The sequence below is a fragment of the Thamnophis elegans genome, chromosome 7 (genome assembly GCF_009769535.1).
Source record: "Thamnophis elegans isolate rThaEle1 chromosome 7, rThaEle1.pri, whole genome shotgun sequence".
Taxonomy (NCBI): domain Eukaryota; kingdom Metazoa; phylum Chordata; class Lepidosauria; order Squamata; family Colubridae; genus Thamnophis; species Thamnophis elegans.
The window spans coordinates 61,047,320-61,071,016 of NC_045547.1; the positions used below are offsets into that span (position 1 = coordinate 61,047,320).

Here is a 23,697-nt window from a genome sequence, read left to right on the forward strand (position 1 = left end):
AGGTGCTTGAAAGAGCAGATCCAGAACTAAGCTAGCTAGCTTATCAAAAAGACCTATTAAGGAAGCATTTGGATTTGATTGCAGTAATAGCTTTATTATCACTGAAACATTGAACTTCATTATTAAGAATATGCATTTGAGAGCTACACCCTTGCCACTATGACAGAGATCTGCTATATTTTCTGCATCTTCTTCAGGTAAAAATTGTATTAAAAAAACAGTTGTTTCATTTAATGTTTTGGTGTGATCTAGCCAAAATTAAAGCTTTAAGGTGTTACTGCATATATCTTTTTTTAACTCTCATTTAGAAATCAAGGCAGTATAAATGTATTAAATTTTGGCTGAGGAATGCCCTGTTATTATTTAGAATGTATTGTACTGATGTTGACATGTAGGTGTCAGAACATGTGTGCAGAGGAAGGTTCCCTCCCCCAAGTGTTTCAGTCCTGATTTAACAGACAAATAACTGCATGTCATCTTAATATTGGGTGGAACTGTGTTACATTTATGTGAAGTTTTGTTTTCTTTTGTTTTAGGAAATGCTTTCAAACTGCACACTTTTATTTAGAGGATAACACATCTCCTCGAGTGATATCCATTCCCCCAGCACCCGTGTTTCCTGTGTCAGGTAGTGTGCTTAGAATATGTTTTATGAAGAATGGCTAGTTTTAATCATGGTGATTAATGCATTGTTTCATTAAATAGAATTGTGAGTTGATGAAGAGGCATGATATTAGTGTGATATACCATATAATTATGTGGCGAATAGACATTCCATTCAGGCTTTTTCACTCAGATTATAAAATCTAAGCATCCAGCAGAAAAACATCAAGATCAGTGCTATATGCAGAATCGAGGTTTATGTTCAACTCTATTTGGGTATCTGATCAGAAGCCTGTTCTAGAAATTTCTGAACATGGTACATAATCATTATCACTTTGAAATGTAATAAGGAGTGACTTCTGCATTTCTAGATGTGGTTCCTAAAAGGCAAATGTATTCATTGTTTGACAATTTTATATTTATATATTAGAGCATAAAGCAAAGAAGTTTAAACTTAGATCTATTTTATCATTGCCTGGGTTCATCTTCATTGTTAACAAAACCTGTATATTTAGATATATAGAGAATATGTCAGGTTTAATTACCATTTGTAGACATTAATCCAAAAATCACTTCTGAAGGGAGATGAACGCTAAGTGTATGTGCCTTGCATTTAAGAAAATATAAAATTCTTTCAAAAGTTAAATTCCAGGATTAATCACAACACAGGAAAAGCACAAAGAAAAGCACAAAGAGTCCTTTTCTAGATAAATGTGTGTGGGCTTTATCTCTACCTTTCTAGCCAGCTTCAATTGACAATGAACAATGACAATCGCCCTCTCAACAAAAAGCATCTGCAATATGCTCACAATAGGCTAGAGAGCAATTCTCTAAATAAAATTGTATTCAAGAAGATTTATTTTATGCTGCGTTCCATCTTGTTGAAGTGAACTTTCTAAGCAGCCTAACAGTTGCAAACTGACCTTCTTACAACTTATCTTTCCATTTTAATTATTTATTTTGCAACATCTGGATCTTTATCCCTTGTGTGTTTATATGTATAGATATTCATATAAGTTTATCCCACTTTATATAACATGTAATTTCAATGCCTATTACAAGTGTGCTTGTGTCTTTTCCCTATAGTAAAATTGTATGACTGTGTATTTAAAAGAAAATTAACATATAGTCTAATTTCATTAGGAAATACATTTTGACAGCTTCCTTCACCAAGGTGTGAAGTTATTCTTGCACATTCATGCAGTTTTATGCAGGTTTGAACTGCTAATTTGATCTGTGCATTCAAGCCTATTCAAATAAAAGAAGAACAGATGGATCCTAATACAAAACAGCAAATTATTGTTAGCTGAAGCTTTAAAAAGTTATTTAGCTTAAATAAGGGAACATCTGCTGACAAAAATAGAAGTTCCTTGTGTAGTTTTTTTCGATGTTTATTCATCATTTGAAATTACAAAGTATGACATAAGAAGAAGAACATACAAAGCAACCTATTGATCATATTTGGGGGAGGGGGTTAGTTCAGTATCACATTTCTAATAAGATAATCACAGTAGCCCTCCTAAAAACCTAGAAGAAACTCAAGAATATTGGCCACATCATTTAAATATTTTATGGGAAAATGTCATTTCAAACACAAAGCTAATTAAACTTTTATCACAGAAAATGTTTTTATATATTTTAACTTTTTTTGACTTTAATAAGTTGAGGACCTGAAAAATGTATCTCCTTGAAGTTATGATTATTTAAATGTCAAAGCATCTGGTATGCCCAAATATGGGAGGGAGCATACTGCTTCCCTTTTGCCTTTCAGCTCCACCCTAGGAGTTTTCTAGGCAGAAAACCTTTTTTGTGTTGCATTTGTGCTGATAAATAAATAAATGGAGACTAGTATAGATCTATTTCAAGCTATTTAGCTCTCATCAGTTAGCCAGCTAGCACAAATGCAACACAAAAATTTTTTTCTGCCTGGAAGGCTCCTAGGGTGGAGCTGAAAGGCAAAAGGGAAGCAGTATGCTCCCTCCCATATTTGGGCATACCAGGTGCTTTGACATAACACTTAATCATTTCCTTGACATAACACTTAATCATTTCCTTGGCTCAGCTGATAAGGGAGGAGAGCTTGTGGCTTAGAGTCTAACACAACTGCCTAATGTGTAAAAACAGGCAGGTTTGAATCCCAGTAAGGTTATGGCTAGCTGATGAGAGCTAAATAGCTTTAAATAGATCTATACTAGTCTCCCTTTATTTATTTATCAGCACAAATGCAACACACACACACACACACACACACACACACACATATATGTGTGTATAAGAGCCAAGGTGGCGCAGTGGGTAGAGTGCAGTACTGCAGGCCACTTCAGCTGACTGCTAGTTCAACAGTTCAGCGGTTCAAATCTCACTGGCTCAGGGTTGACTCAGCCTTCCATCCTTGCGAGGTGGGTAAAATGAGGACCCAGATTGTGGGGGCAATATGCTGACTCTGTAAACCGCTTAGAGAGGGCTGAAAGCCCTATGAAGCGGTATATAAGTTTAATTGCTATTGCTATATATATATATATATATATATATATATATATATATATATATATATATATATATATATATACTTAAAGTCACAACCCCTGGTATGCCCAAGTATGGGAGGAAGGTCACACTTCCACTCTCTGTCATTAGGCTCGTCAGAAGAGACCATCCAGACAGAAACCCAATATTTTTTACTGTTGCCTTTTTTGTTACATTTGTTATATTTATGCTGTTAAATAAATAAAGGGAGACTAGTATAGATCTATTTCAAGCTATTTAGCTCTCATCAGCTAGCCATACCCAAACTTGGGTATGGCTAGCTGATGAGAGCTAAATAGCTTGAAATAGATCTATACTAGTCTCCCTTTATTTATTTATCAGCATAAATATAACACATACATACATACATACATACATACATACATACATACATACATACATACATACATATATATATATATATATATATATATATATAAAATATGCAGATTTCATCCAGCTAAAAACAGTCAATAAAAACATTAAATGAATACTATAAATATCACTGATATTTAGAGTCACTTTTTAAAAATTTTTAAAAAGTTTAAAAAATACTAAACAAACTGGCTGGAGTTTATTCTAAAAGAAAAAAGAAAAGAAACTAGTGAAATAAGGCATTCAATTGCAATGTAGTTATTCTAGTTTTCAGGAGAACCAATCAATCTTGGACCAATAATTAAATATATATAGTTTGCTGTGCTGATGTATATTTTATCCTAGAATAGATGTGCTTGGTTAATATGTACATTGTGTGTCTTCAGAAACAATTTCCCATGTTTCACTGGTGCATTTCAACAGTGGAGACATCCATCTTCTGACATGTTTATGAAGGAACTCATTAAGACTTGATTGGCTTTTAGTGTTCAAAAATAATAACTTAAAAATAAATACTTATTTACAGTTACTTTATTTACCTTGTTTACATTTCTTCCCCACCCCTTTCTCCCTTTTTCTCAATTTACCTTTAAGACGATGTTGGAGCAATCCCAACAAAACATTTTCCAAAACATGTTGCGGATTTGCATGCCAGTAATGGATTTCCAGAAGAATTTGAGGTACGAACTATTGCTCCTTTAAAATTAAAGGCACAGTTGCAAGTATATTCATAAGTGGTGAAAAAATCAGATTTTCTAAAATTAAAAGAATGAAATGTGAAATGTCCATATTTATATATGGAAAAGACATGTTTAAATTCAGCCATTTTATGATGAGCACAAAGTGAATTGGGTATTGGGCAATGATCAAGTTGAGTGTATAAATAGTTTTTCATCTTAACATTTTCAGAACATAAGTTTCTGTATGAAAAGAATATCTAGGCCTGTGTGGGGTTGAACCACACTTTTAATTACTATAGTAGAAAACTATAGTAATAACGATGCAAAATGTACCCATAAGAACTAACTTTAAAAAGTGCAAGAAATGATTTTTCTTTTGAGCTTTTTCTGCACGTGGAGCATTGGAAGAGAAAATTTTATTCTCTCCTGTAAATCTCCCCATTTCAAACTTATTATTGTCCTGTACTCCCATTTCGCATGTTATACATTTCATAGGTGTGAGGATCGTAGATGAGGACCTGGCTAAAATCCAATTCCTAACTGCAGTATGCTGCTAAATGTGAACTCACCTGAACTCTTTCATCTGATATAGTTGAATTAATTGTTCTCTGTGTTTAAGTACAGCTCTATTTTAGACCCACAGTACTGTAGTTTAAATCTCTTACTTTTTCTTCTGCCCTTTTCCCTTTTTCACTGGGCTTCTCATTCTGTACTTTATGCTCTTGAAGTTGAGCAGTTGTTTGGTTTTGACATAACTGGCATGTCGCACCTGAGAACTGCTGCTTCTGATCTTAATTCTGAATAATAAATATGAAAATAAATATGAAAATCTTGATCAATATATAATAGGATAATATATTGAATTTACCTTATTTACATATTTGTGAGATTCGCAGTGTGTGTTTGGCGGTTAGTTTCATAAGAATACATGTATACATCATGATTTTATTCTCTAGGAAGCAATGCATGAATAGTATTGATATAAGGCATTGAAAACATTGAAAGTAACCCCATTATATACCTAATTTTTGTGTCTTGCATCAGCAAAATAGAAATTTAACTTCATTTGCAGTTCATATATTTTACCAGTTCTGTGCATGACTTATTATTTGCATGTTTTAATGGAAACTTGCCATTAATATTTTTATTTGCAAAACAACTTTGCATTCACCAAGCCACTTTCTGTTTAAGACAATACTACTGAAAAATCACAAGCATTTTTACGCATTATGCATTGAAACAGCAACCCATGATTTAAGATAGCAAAATGATGTATTTCCACTGACTTCAATGAACATTGTATTGTACATCTAGGCCAGGGATGTCAAACTCAAAACCCGCGGGCCAGATCTGTCCCACGGGGTGCTTAGATCTGAGCCGCTTGGCCGCCCTGGGAACAGATTGGCCCATGGTGCCTCTACCAGCAAAAACAGAGCTTGGGAGGGCTACTCGCAAGCTCTGTTTTTGCTGGTAGAGGGTGTGCAGGAAGCTGTTCCACGCAAAAATGGAGCTCAGTAGTCTATTTTTGCTGGCAGAAGGCTCAGGCCACCACAGGCACCCCCCAAACAAGGGATGTCAAGCTGGCCATGCCCACTCCACCCCCCTAACCCCCGAGGTCAAGCACAACCCGGATGCAGCGCTCAATGAAATCATGTTTGACACCCCTGATCTAGGCAGTAAAGTTATGTTTCAAAATGATTGAAACAAAATGATTTAATTGCATGCCTTATATTGGAAATACTCAGCAATGTTCAATTATCAACATGTATATATTTACCGTATATATGTGTATCTCATAACCATAACTGCTTTCCATTGTATTTGTAATATATAAACATTCATTTATGTGCTGTGAAATTTGATTTATTTTTATTTTTGCATTCATTCCTTCATTAGACACTGAAAGAGTTTTATCAGGTAAGGAATTATTTAAACAAATCTTATTTTAGTAAAGAAATAGTGGCAAGATATGGATCTTTGGTGGGGTGGGGCCATGTATGCAAATATACATGTGTATTCAGCAGCATGTTTCTATTTTTCTTTTTTCAGGAAATCCAGAGTTGCACAGTAGATCTAGGAATTACATCAGACAGTTCCAATCATCCTGATAACAAAAATAAGAATAGATACATAAATATAGTTGCCTGTAAGTAATTCTACATATTATTCATTGTAAATAGTAATATGGTGAGAAATTCTAGGACTTGAAGTCCATGTGTGTGTGTGTGTGTGTGTGTGTGTGTGTGTGTGTGTGTGCGTACGTACGTACCTACAAAACAGGGAACAACCTCTTCTCTGTCTAGTTACCCCAATGAATCTTTTGCTTCTATAGGAACAGTGTGAATTGTCTACAAAAGTAATATTTCACTAAAAATTCACATAGAAGATTTCATGTGTAGCAAAAAAAAAAAACTCTCTACCAAAAGCAATTACACTCTGTCTTTGAATCCTGTATATTTTTATTTTGGTTTGTTTTCACCTTATTGTATTATGTCTAGTAAATTTAGGATGGTGGATGCGCTATAAATAATTTCTGATTTTTTTAATTTTAGTAGTTCGCTGTTAAGAAAGACTATTATTCCTGTTGCTAAAACATTTTTATTTTCACTTTCTTTCCAATGTAGATGATCATAGCAGAGTTAAACTTACCCAACTTTCAGACAAGGATGGAAAAGTTACTGACTATATTAATGCCAATTATGTTGATGTAAGTTTGCATCTTCCCACATATGGTTGTTTTATTTTTTTTTTGTTTATTGACCATTTTCTATGAGTTTCAACCTTGGATCCCTGAAAGATTTCTCCTTTCCCAGCACTGGAGAGAAGTATACCAAGTTACTGAGAAAAAGAAAAAAGAGACCCAGCTGAGAGCTTAAGTCACCAAACCAATAAGTTAAATTAAGAACATTAAGAAAATGTATTATTTAGAACAGTGTTTTTCTGCTGGGTGGGGGAATTTGGGGAGATAAAGTCCACATCTCTTAAAGTTGCCAAGGTTAATAAATATTGCTTTCAAGAATAGAGATCTTGGAGATATCTTACATTTTATCACATTCTTTGTATAAAAGAATATGCACTGTAAAAAATAATATATTTATTGTAATCCCCTTTTCCTCTCCGCAATCTGATATGTGAACCTTAAAAGCAGATCCAAAACTGCCATTAAGTATGTGTTGATATATTGGCATTTGCAAAAACTATAGTGAAATCCAAATTACATTAAAAATGAAGTCATCACACAAATGCTGCCATTGCATATTTTCATCCTGATGCCTGTACATTAGTGGTGGGTTCCGGATTCCGTTTCAACTGGTACAGTTGGAACAACCCTGGAGTTACTCACATGCATGTGTGCGGTGCGCGTGCACACATGCACGTGCATGCAGTGCGTGCATGCGTTCTAGTGTCAAATGACGCTCCCACAAGCCTCCACGACACTCCAGCTGCTCTGTGGAATGTTGCGTAGGCACCATACGCGCCATGCACCTGTGCGGAAGTGCCAACAGCATAAAGCACCGGTAAGGAGTGCGGGCGGGCGGGCACTCCAGAGCACCGTACCAAACAGTATCTGGAGCTCTGGGCAGGATCCAGTACACCCGTACCGGGGCGTATCGCCTGCAACCCACCACTGCTGTTCAAGTATGTGATTCATTGTGTTTGTGTGAGACACAAACACAATTTATCTGCTTGCTACATAATTATTTTTATACATATAATCTCAAAGTGGCATATGTGAATAGCCTTATACATTTTGAAGTAATTCCTTGAAGATTAGTTTAAGATTAGCATTTATACTGTATATCAACAGTCTTTTGATGGATTAAATCGTCTCCCTATGCCTGGCTTTAAAGGTCCTAGTTACTCAGAAGATGGATCTTTCTTTCTTTCTTTCTTTCTTTCTTTCTTTCTTTCTTTCTTTCTTTTTCTTTCTTTCTTTCTTTTTCTCCTATTTAAGATAAGTTGTATATTGGTGTTAACATCATGGGTCAAATAGCAGTTGGCTAGCAAATGGAACAAATTTACATAAAATATTGGTCTCTCACATACCGATTCATGTTATTCCCTTTTGGGGAAAAAAGTGTGTAAAAGGCCAATCATCAACCCAGTTCAGCCTGAAAGTCTGAGAAATCCATGCTGAGCAATATTTAACATTACACCCTCAAATGTAACCTCAGTCCAAGAAAAAAGCATCATTTTTATTTCTCATTATGTTAAAAAATGAATATATTTCTAGAAGATTGCCTGAAGCTACAATTTCATTAAAAAGGGAAATATGTCACTGTCCTATCCTAAACTGTTTTCTTTGCTTTGTTTCATGCAGGGCTACAACAGACCAAAAGCTTATATAGCCGCCCAAGGGCCTTTAAAATCAACAGCAGAAGATTTCTGGAGAATGATATGGGAACATAATGTGGAAGTCATTGTAATGATAACGAACCTTGTTGAGAAAGGACGGGTATAAATCTCTTAGTTAATATTCTTTAGCTTTATATAAGAACTTCTCAATAAAACCTATTAATTGAATGCTTTTTAATGATAAACTCACGGAACAAAGCAGCTTCATTTTAAATAAGCACACATAGGTTTGAAATACTCTTGAAAATGACTCATAACAGTGGAAGGCCTAATGCTAGTATGGCGCAATCACTTGTTCAATTAATATTAGTCATTAGAAAACCTTAGCTGTTCAAATTCTGTTGAGAAGGGATTTTTTAAAAATCTGCTCTTAATAAAATCTCCTCTGTCTCTCTAGCTTTCAAAAATGATAGCTGCACTTCCAGGAATCTTGAAGGCAGAAATCTGGATTTGATCTTATTTGTATTGGTGAATTCCATAATTCCACAAAATTAATACAAACATTGAAGAAAGTTGGAAAGAAAGATTTAATCCTTGATTGAAAGTAATCTAGTTTAGTACTATTATTCAAACACGATTGGCCATTTTCATGCCTAGCATTCCATTCAAATCAGATAAAATATTTTAAAATTTCAAAGTCTCGGGGGAATTAACAGCATTCACAAACCATTTATATAATGTAGTTACTTAGCAATAGAGATATTTAAATACACATGCTCGGACTGTTTACTAGTTAAAATAATGCTTTATAGCTTCCTTTCCATATTAACATTGTATATTTCTTGGCTGCCAGAGAAAATGTGACCAGTACTGGCCTGCTGATGGCAGTGAAGAATATGGAAATTTTCTGGTGACCCAAAAGAGCATTCATGTTCTCGCCTATTACACCGTGAGGAATTTCACTATCAGGAACACCAAAGTGAAGAAGGTGGATACTCCCGTTAGTTGTGGCTTATGTTTTCGATTTTGTTTCGGATCTGTTGGTTTTGCTTTGTATTGTTTTGTCTTATATAATAATACCTGACTCATTTTGTACATTGCCAGTCACATCGTGAGGGATGTGGCTTTATAAAACTATACAATGAATATAAATGTTGTTGATTTAATTTTTATTCTATGTCACAGGGCTCCCAAAAAGGAAGGTCAAGTGGTCGTTTAGTTTCTCAGTATCATTATACTCAGTGGCCTGACATGGGTGTTCCTGAATACACGTTGCCAGTGCTGGCATTTGTTCGAAAGGCAGCCTATGCTAAAAGACATGCTGTAGGTCCTGTGGTGGTGCATTGCAGGTCTGTGGTTCTCATCTTTCACTTAGATCAGTGGTAGTCAACCTGGTCCCTACTGCCCACTAATGGGCGTTCCAGCTTTCATGGTGGGCGATAGGGGTTTGCTGTAACTCTGCTTTATAAATTTTATAAAGTAAAATTACTTCCCTACATTATAAAGCACCATTACTGTGGAACCGGTGGGCGGTTAGAAAATTTTACTACTAACAGAGATACAAAAGTGGGTGGTAGGTATAAAAAGGTTGACTACCCCTGACTTAGATCTTTATTCCCCTTTTCCCCTTTTAATTATTAGGAAAAACACAATGAACCTCTCCATAAGGAAGCTATATTTTCTTAATGTTTTCAATTCATGTGGACTTCAGTCTGCTTTACAACTTGGCTTTCTAGTTTAGGTTTCACGTTAACAAAGCAGATTTTGAATCATAAAGTGTAAAATGTTGTTTTCAACTATGCACAAGGAGGCATCAAGTCCTTTCTTCTGTGAGTGACCTTTTATGAATGAATGGATCTGAATAGTCGCATTGATGCTTTTTCTCAGATTTATATATATCCTTCACTTTTAATTTTTAACAGTGCTGGTGTTGGAAGGACAGGCACGTACATAGTATTAGACAGCATGCTCCAGCAAATTCAACATGAAGGGACTGTCAACATATTTGGGTTCCTGAAGCATATTCGAACACAAAGGAATTATTTGGTGCAGACAGAGGTAAGAAAAAGGTTTGCTTTGAATTAGGTTGTCCATGTTGTATCATTAAAACTCACAAAGGTAACTTTTTAAATGGATTTAAAAGAGGCAAATAAAAATATTCTATGGTTCCAATACCAGTTGCAGAGCCCTGTTATAAAATGTTTCCCCTGCCCCACCTATAAAACAGGTTACATACCACCTGAAAGCTCATTAGTTTTGAAAAAGAAATATATAGATAGTCATTAACTTATGGCCAGATACTTAGGGATCATTTGAGGTTACAGTGGCTGTCTTGCAGTCACATTATGGGCATTTTGAGCATTTGGCAATTTACAGCCATTTGCAGCGTCCCATGGTCACTTGGCCATGAATTTTTGCCAGAAACCAAGTTAAAAAGGCCCATTGGATACAATGGGTTCATTTAATGACTGCAGCATTCACTTAATGTCTGTAATGTTCTCTTAATGACTGCCATAAAAGACCATAAAATCAGGCATGGTCATGTGTTATGAATTGTCATGAATGACTGCCAATATCTTGTGTCCACAATTCCGGGCATAATTATTGTTGTTAGTCAAGGACTACCTGTAACCTTTTCAGTGCATTAGAGAAATATATTAGATAAATTAATTAAAATCTATCACAGAAAATTGCCATATGCATATTTCACTTGTAGCTTCATCCACATTTACATTGCAGTGGCATGTGGGCAAAAAAAGAGATGGCATCCACACTGGTACTATCAAAGTTCCACCTGATTTTTTTATGTGCTGATCATGTCACTGGGGCCATCCTTGAATTTTTGTTTTAACCATACTCCATTGGTACCATTGCTGACTTGAAACAAGAAGCCAGTTGTACAGAAAAAAAAATGTCTTGTAAATCTGTGTGTGTGTCATTGGGGAACTCCAAAATGAAAGAGTGCACTGGAACCGTATTTTGAAAGGTTTTATAAGGAACGTGTAGAAAATGCCTACATTATTTTACAAGATAAACTCAATATCAGCTCCCTGATTTTTACTCTTCAACTAATTCAAAGAAATCCGAAATGTGCTTACATGAACAATGGAGACAGAATCAGGAGCATTAAACTGTTCTTTCTTGGAACCTAATGTTACTATTATAGTTTATGAGACCTTTTTATGACCTTTTCTGCTCTAGATCTCAAGTGAAAAACTACAAATTTGTCATGCAGTTCTAAGATGGATTTAAAATATAGCGCTGTTCAAAATATTCTTATATACCTGCAAATATATATGTGTGAAAAAAGGGAACTCAGCAATTGAGCATATAGTCCAAACACAGGAGACTACATATGACTGACAATTTCTAACAAAAATGAAATATTACACACCTTATAGTTTGTTGATGCCTCCTGTGATCAGTAATGAATATAAGCATGGTAATGTAGCAATTTCTATAATTGTTGTAACTGTAGAAAACATGTTTCTGACTTTGGAATAAAATGTGTATAATTCAGTGGTTGGTTCCTCTCCCTGTCGCTACTGGTATGCTGCTCACGGGACTGCACGTCCTGTTTGTGCACATGTGCCGCGCACCCCTGTGCACTCCACCGCCCCTGTGACTCCCAGCTGCTTGTTGGAGCTCACACAGACGCCACACGCTGTACGCATGTGTGCAATTGGCTGGTTGCTTTAAAAGCAGATATAGAAAGTGGGCGGACAGGTGGGCCAAATGAGCCACCGTACCAGTACGCTGTCAGCTGCTCCCGGCTACTACCGGTACGGTAGTGTCGGGCCATACCAGCTGGACCCCACCACTGGTATAATTGTTAGTTAGTCTGTTCTGCTGAATAGTTTATAGTAGGACATGGTCTAAATTGAACATTAGATCACAATAAATATTAATGCTATGACCAAGACTATTTCTTCATGTTGTAAATTAGGAACAGTACATCTTCATTCATGATGCACTTGTGGAAGCCATACTAAGCAAAGAAACAGAAGTACCGGAAAATCACATTCATGCCTATGTGAATTCACTCTTAATACCAGGACCAATGGGAAAGACAAGATTAGAGAAACAGTTCAAGGTGAGGCTGTTTGGATTTCAAGAAATTTGCAATTCTGCCTCAGCTGTTTCCTCAACTGCGTTGCAAATACTGCCATGTGAAGCATGCCAGATTATTTACCTCTAACTATCTGGCATTTTGTTCTGTGCCTTTTGCATGCTAATATCACTGTGTGTGGGTTGGGCAGCTATATAAATTTGTAAATAAATAAAGCAAGCAAAGTTCACACTACTTGTGAGCCATAGAGAAATATATTCTTATGCTTTTGCTGCCTAACATTTTGACCCACTAAAATCATAGGACCATTATCATAATATTTCTAGGGTCTGCAGATTAAGCAGAAATGACAAAATGTCTGTTATGACTTCGTAACACAATTGATATGAATAACACAGATGTGTACAACATTGGGATGCAAGAGAAAACTCCAGGGTTTGCATTTTGACATCATAACACATCATAACACAAGTTTTTTTCATTTTTTCTATTATTGCAGTTGCAATGCCTTTCTGGAATAAAATGGAATTTGCTTTTCCTCCCTGAAGCTTGGATCACTTAGGCTCTTTGTAAAAAATTATATATATATATATATATATATATATATATATATATATATAGATAGATAGATAGATAGATAGATAGATAGATAGATAGATAGATAGATAGATAGATAGATATATATATATATATATATATATATATATATATATATATATATAGATAGATAGATAGATATAGATGATATAGATATAGATATAGATATAGATATAGATATAGATATAGATATAGATATAGATATAGATATAGATATAGATATAGATATAGATATAGATTAGAGAGAGAGAGAGAGAGAGAGAGAGAGAGAGAGAGAGAGAGAGAGAGAGAGGTAGGTAGGTAGGTAGGTAGGTAGATACATAGATAGATAGATAGATAGAGATAGAGATAGAGATAGAGATAGAGATAGAGATAGAGATAGAGATAGAGATAGAGATAGAGATAGAGATAGAGAGATAGATAGATAGATAGATAGATAGATAGATAGATAGATAGATAGATAGATAGATAGATTTTACAACCCCCGGTATGCCCAAATATGGGAGGAAGATCACTACTTCCATTCTCTGTCCTTCGGCTCGTCACAAGAGACCATCCAGACAGAAACCCAATATTTTTTACTGGATATCTATGGCAATGAATAGTAAGCAGTATCTTTATGGATATATCATGTCCCAGTTCCTGCTATAGAACCTAGATGATGATGTTTAATCCTCATCAACTGCTTTGATCTTAAACTGCACCACTAATTACAAAACCTCTTTCACTGAGAGCCAGTTAAGTCTTGTGGTTAAAGCACCTGGATAGAAACTGGGAGTTCATGAGTTCTAGTCCCATTTTAGGCATGAAAGCCGGCTGTCTGGATGACTTTAGATCAGTCATTCTGTCTCTCTCAGGCCAACTCACTTCAGAGGGTTGTTGTGGGGAGAATAGGAGAAGGAACATTGGTTGCCTTGAGTTATTTCTAAAAATAACAAAGGCAGAATATAAATAAATTTGTTGTACTTTGGAATTCCATCATTAATTTATTTTACTTTTTCATAGTTGAATTTTTAGTATAACTTGAGATTTAGAAAAATTATAGATCGCTGGACCGAACATTTTATATGGTCCCTGTGTGTATCCTGGTAGCTGAATGTATGTCAATAACTTTGATGCAGAAGTATTGCAGTCGTGTTAAAAGCATTAACTATTCTGAGATAATAAGGGGATAAAGTGAAACATGCATTATCCATCTAAAGCAACCCTTCTTTATTATTATGGTTCATTGCGAAGTCAGCCAGATTTTCAGACTAGGTTTGGCATATTTATTCATCTATCAAGTCCTTCCCAAGGACCTGGGATAGGCAGGTGTGGATGTTTGATGACATTAAAGGTATCATCACAGGAATCTGTTTGGAATAAAACTGCCTTTGGCAATTGACTGATGGCAATTTTGTCAAATCCGATGGTATTCAAGTGGTACTACAGTTGTTCATTTATTATTAATACTATTATTATATGTGTATTTTATTCAGCTTCTGAACCAATCAAATATACAGCAGTGTGATTATTCTACTGCATTGAAACAGTACAACAGAGAAAAGAACAGGACTTCATCTATAATTCCTGGTAGGTTTGTCAAAAACAAAATTTACTAAATATAACCACAAAATTAAGACAGTGATTTTATTGCAGTTATTATTAATATACCAGAAGTATAGCATGATAAAGGAAGTTTAGGGAAAATGAATCTGTTATTTTGCACTTTCCCTTTTTAATATTTGTGACCAATTTTGAAGTTATTTATGCAGCATATTGAACATTGTGGTAAGTAGTCATTTACCGGTATATTAACTTTTGGTATTTTTCTATGTAAGCTTACATAGATATAATTCAAAATGGATAAGATGGATGCACCTTGAAATGATACTGCATTTGTGAAAGACTGTACAATTCAGATAATGTAACTCAGATCATCCCAAATCCTCTCTTTTCAGTTTTGTATTTTATACACTTTCAGTAGGAAGGAAGGAAGGAAGGAAGGAAGGAAGGAAGGAAGGAGAGAGAGAGAGAAAGAAAGAAAGAAAAATTTCTTCTCATAATTTACAGACCATTCACACATTACTAAATGGAGGAGGAGCAATTTACCATAACTTCATCTGAAGGGATAAAATGTATGGATCCAATGTACAAATGATCCAAAAAGTATCATTTGCTTAGATGGAAGAGTGAAAGAAAGGAAAGCCCCATTATTCTTCCAGATCTCAGCAACAGAACATTAAACCAGGCCTCTCAGTAAAATAAATACAATAGATATAGCTGCAGATATTAGTTCCTGTGTTAATAGCTGGTGCTCCTCCAGTTTCTCTGATTTGGAGAATTTTAAAATATATGTCAGAACATGGTTGGTGTTTGGCAACACACATCCCAATAAATTCTTATCTTTGTGTTACAGTGGAAAGATCTAGAGTTGGTATTTCATCATTGTCTGGTGAGGGCACTGATTACATTAATGCTTCCTATATTATGGTGAGTTATCTTGTAAATCACACTACAATTTGAATTGATCTACACATTGGTGTCAGCTTTCTGAGGAACTTCTTTTGTGTCAGCCAAGGCTTTTGACCAAACAAACCAGCAACAAGACTAGATAGGACAAAGAAAACACCAAAGAGCTGCCATTATCTTGTGTGAAGTGGCATCCATGGATTGAATACATGTATATGTAATCAAGCAAAATGTAAGGACCAGCACTATATTACACAATATTTGGCTTTAGATATCATGACACAGCTTTCTTTAAGTTGAAAAGTTGTTCAGAAATCCATGCCAGTCCTTAAGTTAGGAAGCAGGGGTTATTTATAGTTGGATGTGACAGTTTAATTGTAGCTTTTTAAACCATCCCAACCCAAAGATGGAGTAGCTGCAGCTTTAAGCAATCCCTTCCTCTCCAGCTCAGTCTGTTCCCACTGATTACAGACTGAAAGGACATAGAGGCCAGGGGCTGCAAGCTCATATTGGGGTCCTTTTAATGAAAGGCATCATCTTTGGGAACTTTAATTCATCTATTTTGTAACTTTTGGAAAGAAAGCAAAGCTAAATAATCAGTCCCACTGAACATCCATGGTGCAATCTGAAGGTGTTCTGTGGATCAATATTAAAAAATGAAAAATATAAAAACAAATATAATAAAAGGATAGCATTTCTGCTATCTTTTTGTTGTGTTGTTGCTTTCTTATTTTTAAATGTTTTAACAAGCTGTACAGTGAAGGGATTATATACTGTACTAATACTAATACTGTACTGTACTAAAGAGAGAAAAAGCAGTGGGAAATAATCTTAGAAAATAAAAGGGAAATAAAAAATCTATAAACAGCTAAAAATAGTTAAAACCATAAAAACAAAAACAAAAATTATGTATCACTCTAATTGAATATATAAATAGCGAATTTGAAGTATATTTACCGAGAACTAGTAAAATTACTAGATCAACATTTTAAAATCAGTTTTAAGCAATGAATTAAATACAGATTATACAGAATCATAGTGTAGGTACTATTAAACTACTGCAGTTATTTTTGCCAAGATCTACCAGGTCTTTCACTTTTCCCCCAATAGTTCTGCTTTATGTGATTTAATTAATGTTCTGTTTCAAGGGCATGGAGGAAAATAACTTCCTGTTTAGCATTCATAAAAGCTTTGCAAATAATTCTGATGTAGGTCATCTTGCATAGATATGCAAAAATAACGTACTTTTAGGCAAATATCTATGGAGATTCTCAGGAATCCAGGTCATGGTTATCCCAAAGGTGCTTTTTCAAAAGGCAACTGGATTTCCTTGGTTTTTTCTTTAAGACGTTTTGCTTCTCATTCAAGAAGCTTTTTCAGTTCTCTGAAGAACTCTGAAGAACTGAAGAAGCTTCCTGGATGAGAAGCAAGACAACTTCAAGGAAAAAAAGAAAGTCCAATTGCCTTTTGGAAAAAGCACCTTTGGGGTTACGTTTGGACAGAAAATAACATCTTCGCTATCAAAGAAATGAAAATGATTTAATATTCTTCCTTGCCAATATAACCATTTAAAAAAGTTCCTAAACCCGTGATGGCGAACCTATGGCACACGTACCATAGGTGGCATGCGGCGCCCTCTCTGTGGATATGCAAGCTGTCGCCCTAGTTCAGCACCATACATATGCGTGTCCCTCATTCCAACCAGGTGGTCGGCAGGTCTCTGGCATACATGCGTGCATGTGGGACACATGAAGGGAGGATGTGCATGCATATGTAGGGGCGGGGGCATGCAAGGGTGCATGCACAGGAGAGGGGCATTTACAGGGGGTGCATGCACAGGGGAGGGGAGGGGGCATGTGCAGGGTGTGCATGTGCATGCATGAGGGGGGTGAATGCATGGGGGCACGCACGCATTGCATTTCAGGGATTCAGGTGCTGAAGGTTAGCCATCACTGCCTTAAACCATGTAGTTATAAAACAGATCAAAGAAAAGGTTGAACAAGAAATCCTCTGAAGTGTTTCTGCAATAATCTGTGGTGTATGCATTGGTTTAGTACTTCATCTTCTGGAGGAATCTTCTTGCTTTTAATAAGATTATGCCTTTTCTGAGGCTTGTAAGAAACAGCACACTCCTATTAAAAGGAAGAGCACCCCTTATAAGAAACACATGCTTATGAGAAACAGGGTGTCCTTAATTTAATTTGTATTCTTTACAGGGTTATTATCAAAGTAATGAATTCATTATTACCCAACATCCTTTGCTACACACTATCAAAGATTTCTGGAAAATGATATGGGATCACAATGCTCAAATAATTGTTATGCTCCCTGACAGTCAGAATATGGTAAGATTAAATGCTTTGCTTCATATCAGCATTTTTATTACTTACTTGAGTTGTTAATCACGAAACAGAATCTCATCGCTTTGTTGATTAGTGAACTCGGTGTTAAAAATAAGAAAATGATATTAAAAAATGCTTTTCTCATTACTAATATCTTAATGAAGGCATGGAAAATAGTCTTTTGGACATAATAGGGATAATAAAATAAAATACTTAAAATGATGGAATTCTGGAAAGATAATAGATTTCTGTCATAAGAATAGAGATAGGAAACTGTTGCCTGGCATGTGTTACCATGATAACTTTGTTTAAAAGTTGGTATTTATGCTTTAAAATGCATTGAATAATTACTGATTTTCTAAACAAAGACAGGACAATGTCTTTTAAAGCAGGGATCTCCAACTTAGGCAACTTTAAACCTTGACGGATTTCAACTCCCAGAATTTCCAGTTGGGGAATTCTGGGAGTTGAAGTACGCTAAGGCTTAAAGTTGCCCAGGTTGGAGACCCCTGCTTTAAAGCATATTTTTAAAATCTTGATTATAAAGCTTAAAGTCATCATGATTACTGACCTATTTTAGAATGTGCAATTAAATGACATCATGTTTAGTTTATTAAAATAACCTTTATTACTTTTTTTCATAGCTAATCTGAAGGGTTTTTTTTTCTTTTCCTTTTAGCAGGCAGAAGATGAATTTGTCTACTGGCCAAACAAAGAAGATCCTATAAACTGTGAGAGCTTTAAAGTCAGCCTGATTTCAGAAGAGCATAAGTGTTTATCCAACGAAGAGAAGCTCATAATCCAGGATTTCATTTTAGAAGCTACACAAGTACACTTGCTCTCCTTCTATACAATAGAGTTACTGTTATTTGAAATAAAACACAACTCAGATGATTGCTTTGCTTTTAGGGGTGGGGTTACAATAGCTTGCTTTCTAGCCCTGTAATTTTATATTTTTGCAATTCCAAATGCCATAATGGAATATGCCATAATAAGGTATAAAGTGAATATAATTATTTCTTCTTTGGTTGGAATATTCTTAAAGTGTTTTTTTCATAACAACCAAAAATATAATTCTAAGCACGTTTATACAAGTTCCCAGATTTGGATCATTGATACAGTATATAGAGACATAATAAAAAATTATTAAAGTTAAAATCTTCATGGAAACCATTTCTAAACTATTACATATGTATATATACTTTTATAAAAAAGTACAAGTACAGGTAGTCTTCGACTTAGAACAGTTCATTTAGTGGCCATTCAAAGTTGCATTGAAAAAAGCAACTTATGACCATTTTTCACAGTTACAACCTATACATCATCCCCATGAACATGTGATCAAAATCCAGATTCTTGGCAACTGATCCATACTTATGACCATTGCAGTGTCCCAAGGTCATATGAGACTTTCTGATGAGCAAAGTCAATGGGACAACCCAGTTCCTTATTCATCAACTATGGTGATTCGCTTAACAACTGTGGCAAGAAAGTCGTAAAATGGGGCAAAACTCACTTAACAAATGTCTCACTTAACAATGGAAATTGTGGGCTCTATTGTGGTCATAAGTAGAGGACTACCTGCATTTAACCTTTTTGAAGGTTCTTAATTTTTATTTAACTACCATTTAATGTTATCAGAAATTGATATAGTCTTGTTGATGTGAAAAGGAGTCTGAGTGAACAAGTCACATTGATGCTTGTTTCATTTATTTCATACATTGGGATCCAATAGGTAGTGAAAAAGTAATTGGTATCTTGTTGTACCACCTTCAAATGCAGTAATCGCAGTTTATTTATTTATTACATTTTATTCTAATAAAATCTTTATCACCTTATAAGTAACTCGAGGCAGTGAATTAACAATTAATTTATTAGTATGCTCCTCATAATTAGTTATTAATTCTTTATATTCCTATATCAGAACCCTGGCCATTACTCCATGCCAAGCTGTTTCAGCTCAATATCATTTCAGAATTTTCTAGCATGAGCAGCTCATTTCACAATCTGTCAAAATATTAGTATAAGCCAGTGATGGCGAACCTTTTTGGCACCGAGTGACCAAACTGGAACATGTGCATGTGCATGTGTGCATGCGCCAGAAATCCGAAGACCAACTGGCCAGTGTGCATGCATGCGCTGGCCAGCTGGTCTTTGAGTTTCCAGCACTCTGGCACACACAAAGATCAGCTGGCCAGCACATGCATGTGCACTGGCCAGCTGGTCTTTGGGTTTCTGGCGCATGCACGCATGCACATGCACATGTTACAGTTTGGACACTCGGTGCCAAAAAGGTTCGCCATCACTGCCTTATAGTTATATAAGTATAAACCTTATAAACCAGAAACACAGCTGGTGACAGCGGACACGCCCACAGAGAGGGCTCTGTGTGCCACCTCTAGCCTGCATACCATAGGTTCGCCATCACGGGTATAAGGTTTAGGCCAATCTGTCCAATCCAAGCAAATCTTGAAATTTTTTAACCCATTTTCTATAGACCTGTTTGTACCTGTTTGGAGTAATTTGCTTCTTAACCCACTTGTTCTTCAGCATCTTCAGTTAATTGTTAATGTTTTCATTTTCTCATGTACAATTTTCTAATATAAAGCAAAGAATTTGGTTCCTTAAATGATGACCAAATATCTAGTTCCCAAGGCAGCAAAACAACCCTAACAACTCATGGCCGTACTTCCATGCTTCATAATTTGTATGAAAGTCTTACTGTAAAACACAGAATTTGGCTTCCAGAAGAAATAACAATATCAATGTAGACAAAATGTGGGCATGTTTGATTCATTTCTCCATAAAACATTCCTCCACAGAGATACATTTTAATAACTGACATAAGCAATTGTTTTGGCAAGCAGAAGGATTGCAGTTCTCTTAATGCTGTTCTCAGTTTTTATGTTGCACTTTTTTATTCATTTTAACAGGATGGGAAAATTGGGAAAATTCACTGTTTTTCCAAACATTCTCCATTTTAAGACTAAACTATTTCTAAAATTCTGTGGTTCTACTACTACTTTAAGACATAATCTTAAAATATGTCTTGAAGTAGTAGTAGAACCCCAGAATTTTAGAAATAGTTTTGTAAACTTTTCCAGATTGAAAAGCATCAGTGACTTTTTAACCCAGGTTTTCAAAATATTAATTTCAGAGGTATTATATCTTGCGACTAGAATTTGCATATGAGAATTTCACTTGAATGAGCTAAAAAAAGCCAGGTCACTCTTGTTTTCTTAAAGGAATATAGATTAACTGGGACATTATGTGTAAGATTATTTGTTCATGAAACATGTCCCAAACATTTGAGGAGGAGGAAGTTGAGGTTCTGTTCACTCAATCTTTTATATCTCAGTAATGGATTTAGTGGCAAAGATCTGTCAACATTCAGAAAATCCTAAAGAGGGCAAGTACCTTTTCACAGAACTGTGGGAAATTTTCAAGCCAAACATGTTTTTCAGTTGTATTGATTCACCTGTTTTATAAATGTGAATCAATTAAATGCACTATTTTTTTTAATCTTTGAGGATGATTACGTTCTTGAAGTGAGGCACTTTCAGTGTCCAAGATGGCCAAATCCAGATAGCCCTATTAGTAAAACATTTGAACTTATAAGCATCATAAAAGAAGAAACTTCCAACAGAGATGGCCCTATGATTGTGCATGATGAGTAAGTATTAATTCAAATTCAATAATTGTTGGCATCTCTATGTATGTTTTGTACAGCATCTTTGAATTATAAAAGTCATATTTATAGAAAGAAATTGGAGCCAAATTTCTCTTCCACTTAAAAGTGCCAGTATTCAACATCTCTTAACAATGCCTTCTTGACTCTGCCAGTACTTCAGTATTATTGCATCTGTGGGAACTGTCCATGGAGCAAAACAGTTTAAGAGTACGTGGAAAAGAAATAGCAACACTTTAATAGAATAAGAAAATCATTATAAGTGAAAGATCATGCGAAAGCAATGACTAATAATTTCTTACTATTCAGTCATTGCTGTGTCAGAAAAAAAGAATCAGGTTTTATTTATTTATTTATTTATTTATTTATTTATTTATTTATTTATTTATTTATTTATTTGCATCCTGCCTTTATTATTTTTACAAATAACTAAAGGTGGTGAGCATACCTGGAGTTACTCCTTCTTCCTCCTATTTTCCCCACAACAACAACCCTGTGAGGAGGGTTGGGCTGTCCCAAAGTCATTCCTGGCTAAGGTGGGACTAGAACTCATGGCCTCCCACTTTCTAGTCAGGTGCCCTAACACTATCCTCTGTAATTTAAGGCAACAAAATGCATTTACATGGTCTGTTGCTATGTTTGCACATTAAAACATATAAAACTACTTAAAAGGATAACAATAAAATATGTAGTGGCACAGAAAATGTAACGTCATGTCAACTCAAAGACATTAATTCAGCTTCAAAATCGATCCAAGAAACACATACAAGAAATGATTTTGAGAAATAGGAAAAAGGGGAAAAAAAGAAAGATGGTATAACAGCAAGCATAGTTCTGGAGTAGAAGGCAAGATATTTACTGGTTTATAATAACCCAGTTGTTAAAAGGTCCAAAAGTAGTGTGCATGCATCTTTTTAAAAATATATTTTTATGTTTCATAAGAACTGCAACAATCAAACAGGCCAAGTGGTAACTAAGGATGCTCTTAAATGAGAGAATTTGAATCCTTTAATATGTTTTTAATGCATATGCCCATCTAATAGTGATCAGAACTAGTAGTTGATCATAAATAAATCACATTTGATAGATTCTCTACCCTTCTAGTAAGTCCTAAATGGTATTTTTATTAAGCAGCTTTGTATTTTATCAAAATGTAAGGCATGTTCTTTTTCTAGATGTACATTCATGTATTTTGTTTCATAAGGTATGGAGGAGTGACAGCGGGTACCTTCTGTGCTTTAACAACACTTATGCATCAGCTAGAAAATGAAAATTGTGTGGATGTTTATCATGTAGCTAAGATGGTCAATTTGATGAGACCTGGAGTCTTCACAGATACTGTAAGTAGCCAAGAATTACTCTGCATGATGAAACTGCATTCTTTGTGGGATGAAATTCCATTCTCAAAGAGAGAAAATCTCATTTTAAGTATTTAAAATAGCAGGCCTGGCAGGGGTGGGATTCAGCCACTTTGGACCCAGACCGATTCAGGTGAACCAGATGTTAATTTTAATCTGGTTCGCCGAACCAGTAGTTGGAAGGACTGGCTGACCCCACCTACCCTTCCCCGCCCTCCCAGGAGTCTCCACGCAGCCCATTCATCATTCCAGGTAAGTGCAGGGCCTGCACGGAGGTTCTGAGAAGACAAAAAAAAATGGGCTTACCAGAAGTACTGGAAGTCTGGAAATGGGCCTACTTCTGGCCTCCAGAGGACTCTGGTGGCTCAAGGAAAACCTCTGGAGCCTGGGGAAGGTGAAAAACGAACCCACCAGAAGTCCAGAAACGGGTCTGTTTCCGGCCTCCAGAGGGCCTCCGGAGCCTGGCGAAGTCTGTTTTCACCTCCCAGAGGCTCAAGGAAAGCCTCTGGAGCCTGGGAGGGTGAAAATGCCCCCCTGCTGTGGTGCAGGAAGCCAACTAGGTCATGCCCCCATGGCCATGCCCACCCAGCTGAGAATCTGTTGCTACAATTTTTCAATCTCACCCTGGCATTGCTTCAATTTGGCAACAATTAATTTGCCAATTTTCTGAGCATGGATATACTTGATCTATAACTCAGGAACAACTTCTTTT

At 35.6% G+C, this 23,697-nt stretch overlaps 1 protein-coding gene across 4 annotated transcripts in view; it reads left to right on the forward strand.

The window, feature by feature from the left end:
• PTPRZ1 (protein tyrosine phosphatase receptor type Z1) overlaps positions 1 to 23,697 on the forward strand; it is a 58,074-nt gene that overhangs the window by 33,188 nt on the left and 1,189 nt on the right. For all 4 annotated transcript variants that reach the window (XM_032220985.1, XM_032220986.1, XM_032220989.1 and 1 more), the window contains 16 exons: positions 537 to 628; positions 4,099 to 4,184; positions 6,081 to 6,101; positions 6,234 to 6,330; positions 6,809 to 6,891; positions 8,506 to 8,640; positions 9,334 to 9,468; positions 9,666 to 9,829; positions 10,403 to 10,538; positions 12,427 to 12,573; positions 14,625 to 14,718; positions 15,545 to 15,618; positions 17,814 to 17,942; positions 18,619 to 18,768; positions 21,470 to 21,612; positions 22,832 to 22,967. In XM_032220985.1, coding sequence (XP_032076876.1) covers positions 537 to 628; positions 4,099 to 4,184; positions 6,081 to 6,101; positions 6,234 to 6,330; positions 6,809 to 6,891; positions 8,506 to 8,640; positions 9,334 to 9,468; positions 9,666 to 9,829; positions 10,403 to 10,538; positions 12,427 to 12,573; positions 14,625 to 14,718; positions 15,545 to 15,618; positions 17,814 to 17,942; positions 18,619 to 18,768; positions 21,470 to 21,612; positions 22,832 to 22,967 — 1,822 coding nt within the window. The remainder of the gene's footprint in view (positions 1 to 536; positions 629 to 4,098; positions 4,185 to 6,080; positions 6,102 to 6,233; positions 6,331 to 6,808; positions 6,892 to 8,505; positions 8,641 to 9,333; positions 9,469 to 9,665; positions 9,830 to 10,402; positions 10,539 to 12,426; positions 12,574 to 14,624; positions 14,719 to 15,544; positions 15,619 to 17,813; positions 17,943 to 18,618; positions 18,769 to 21,469; positions 21,613 to 22,831; positions 22,968 to 23,697) is intronic.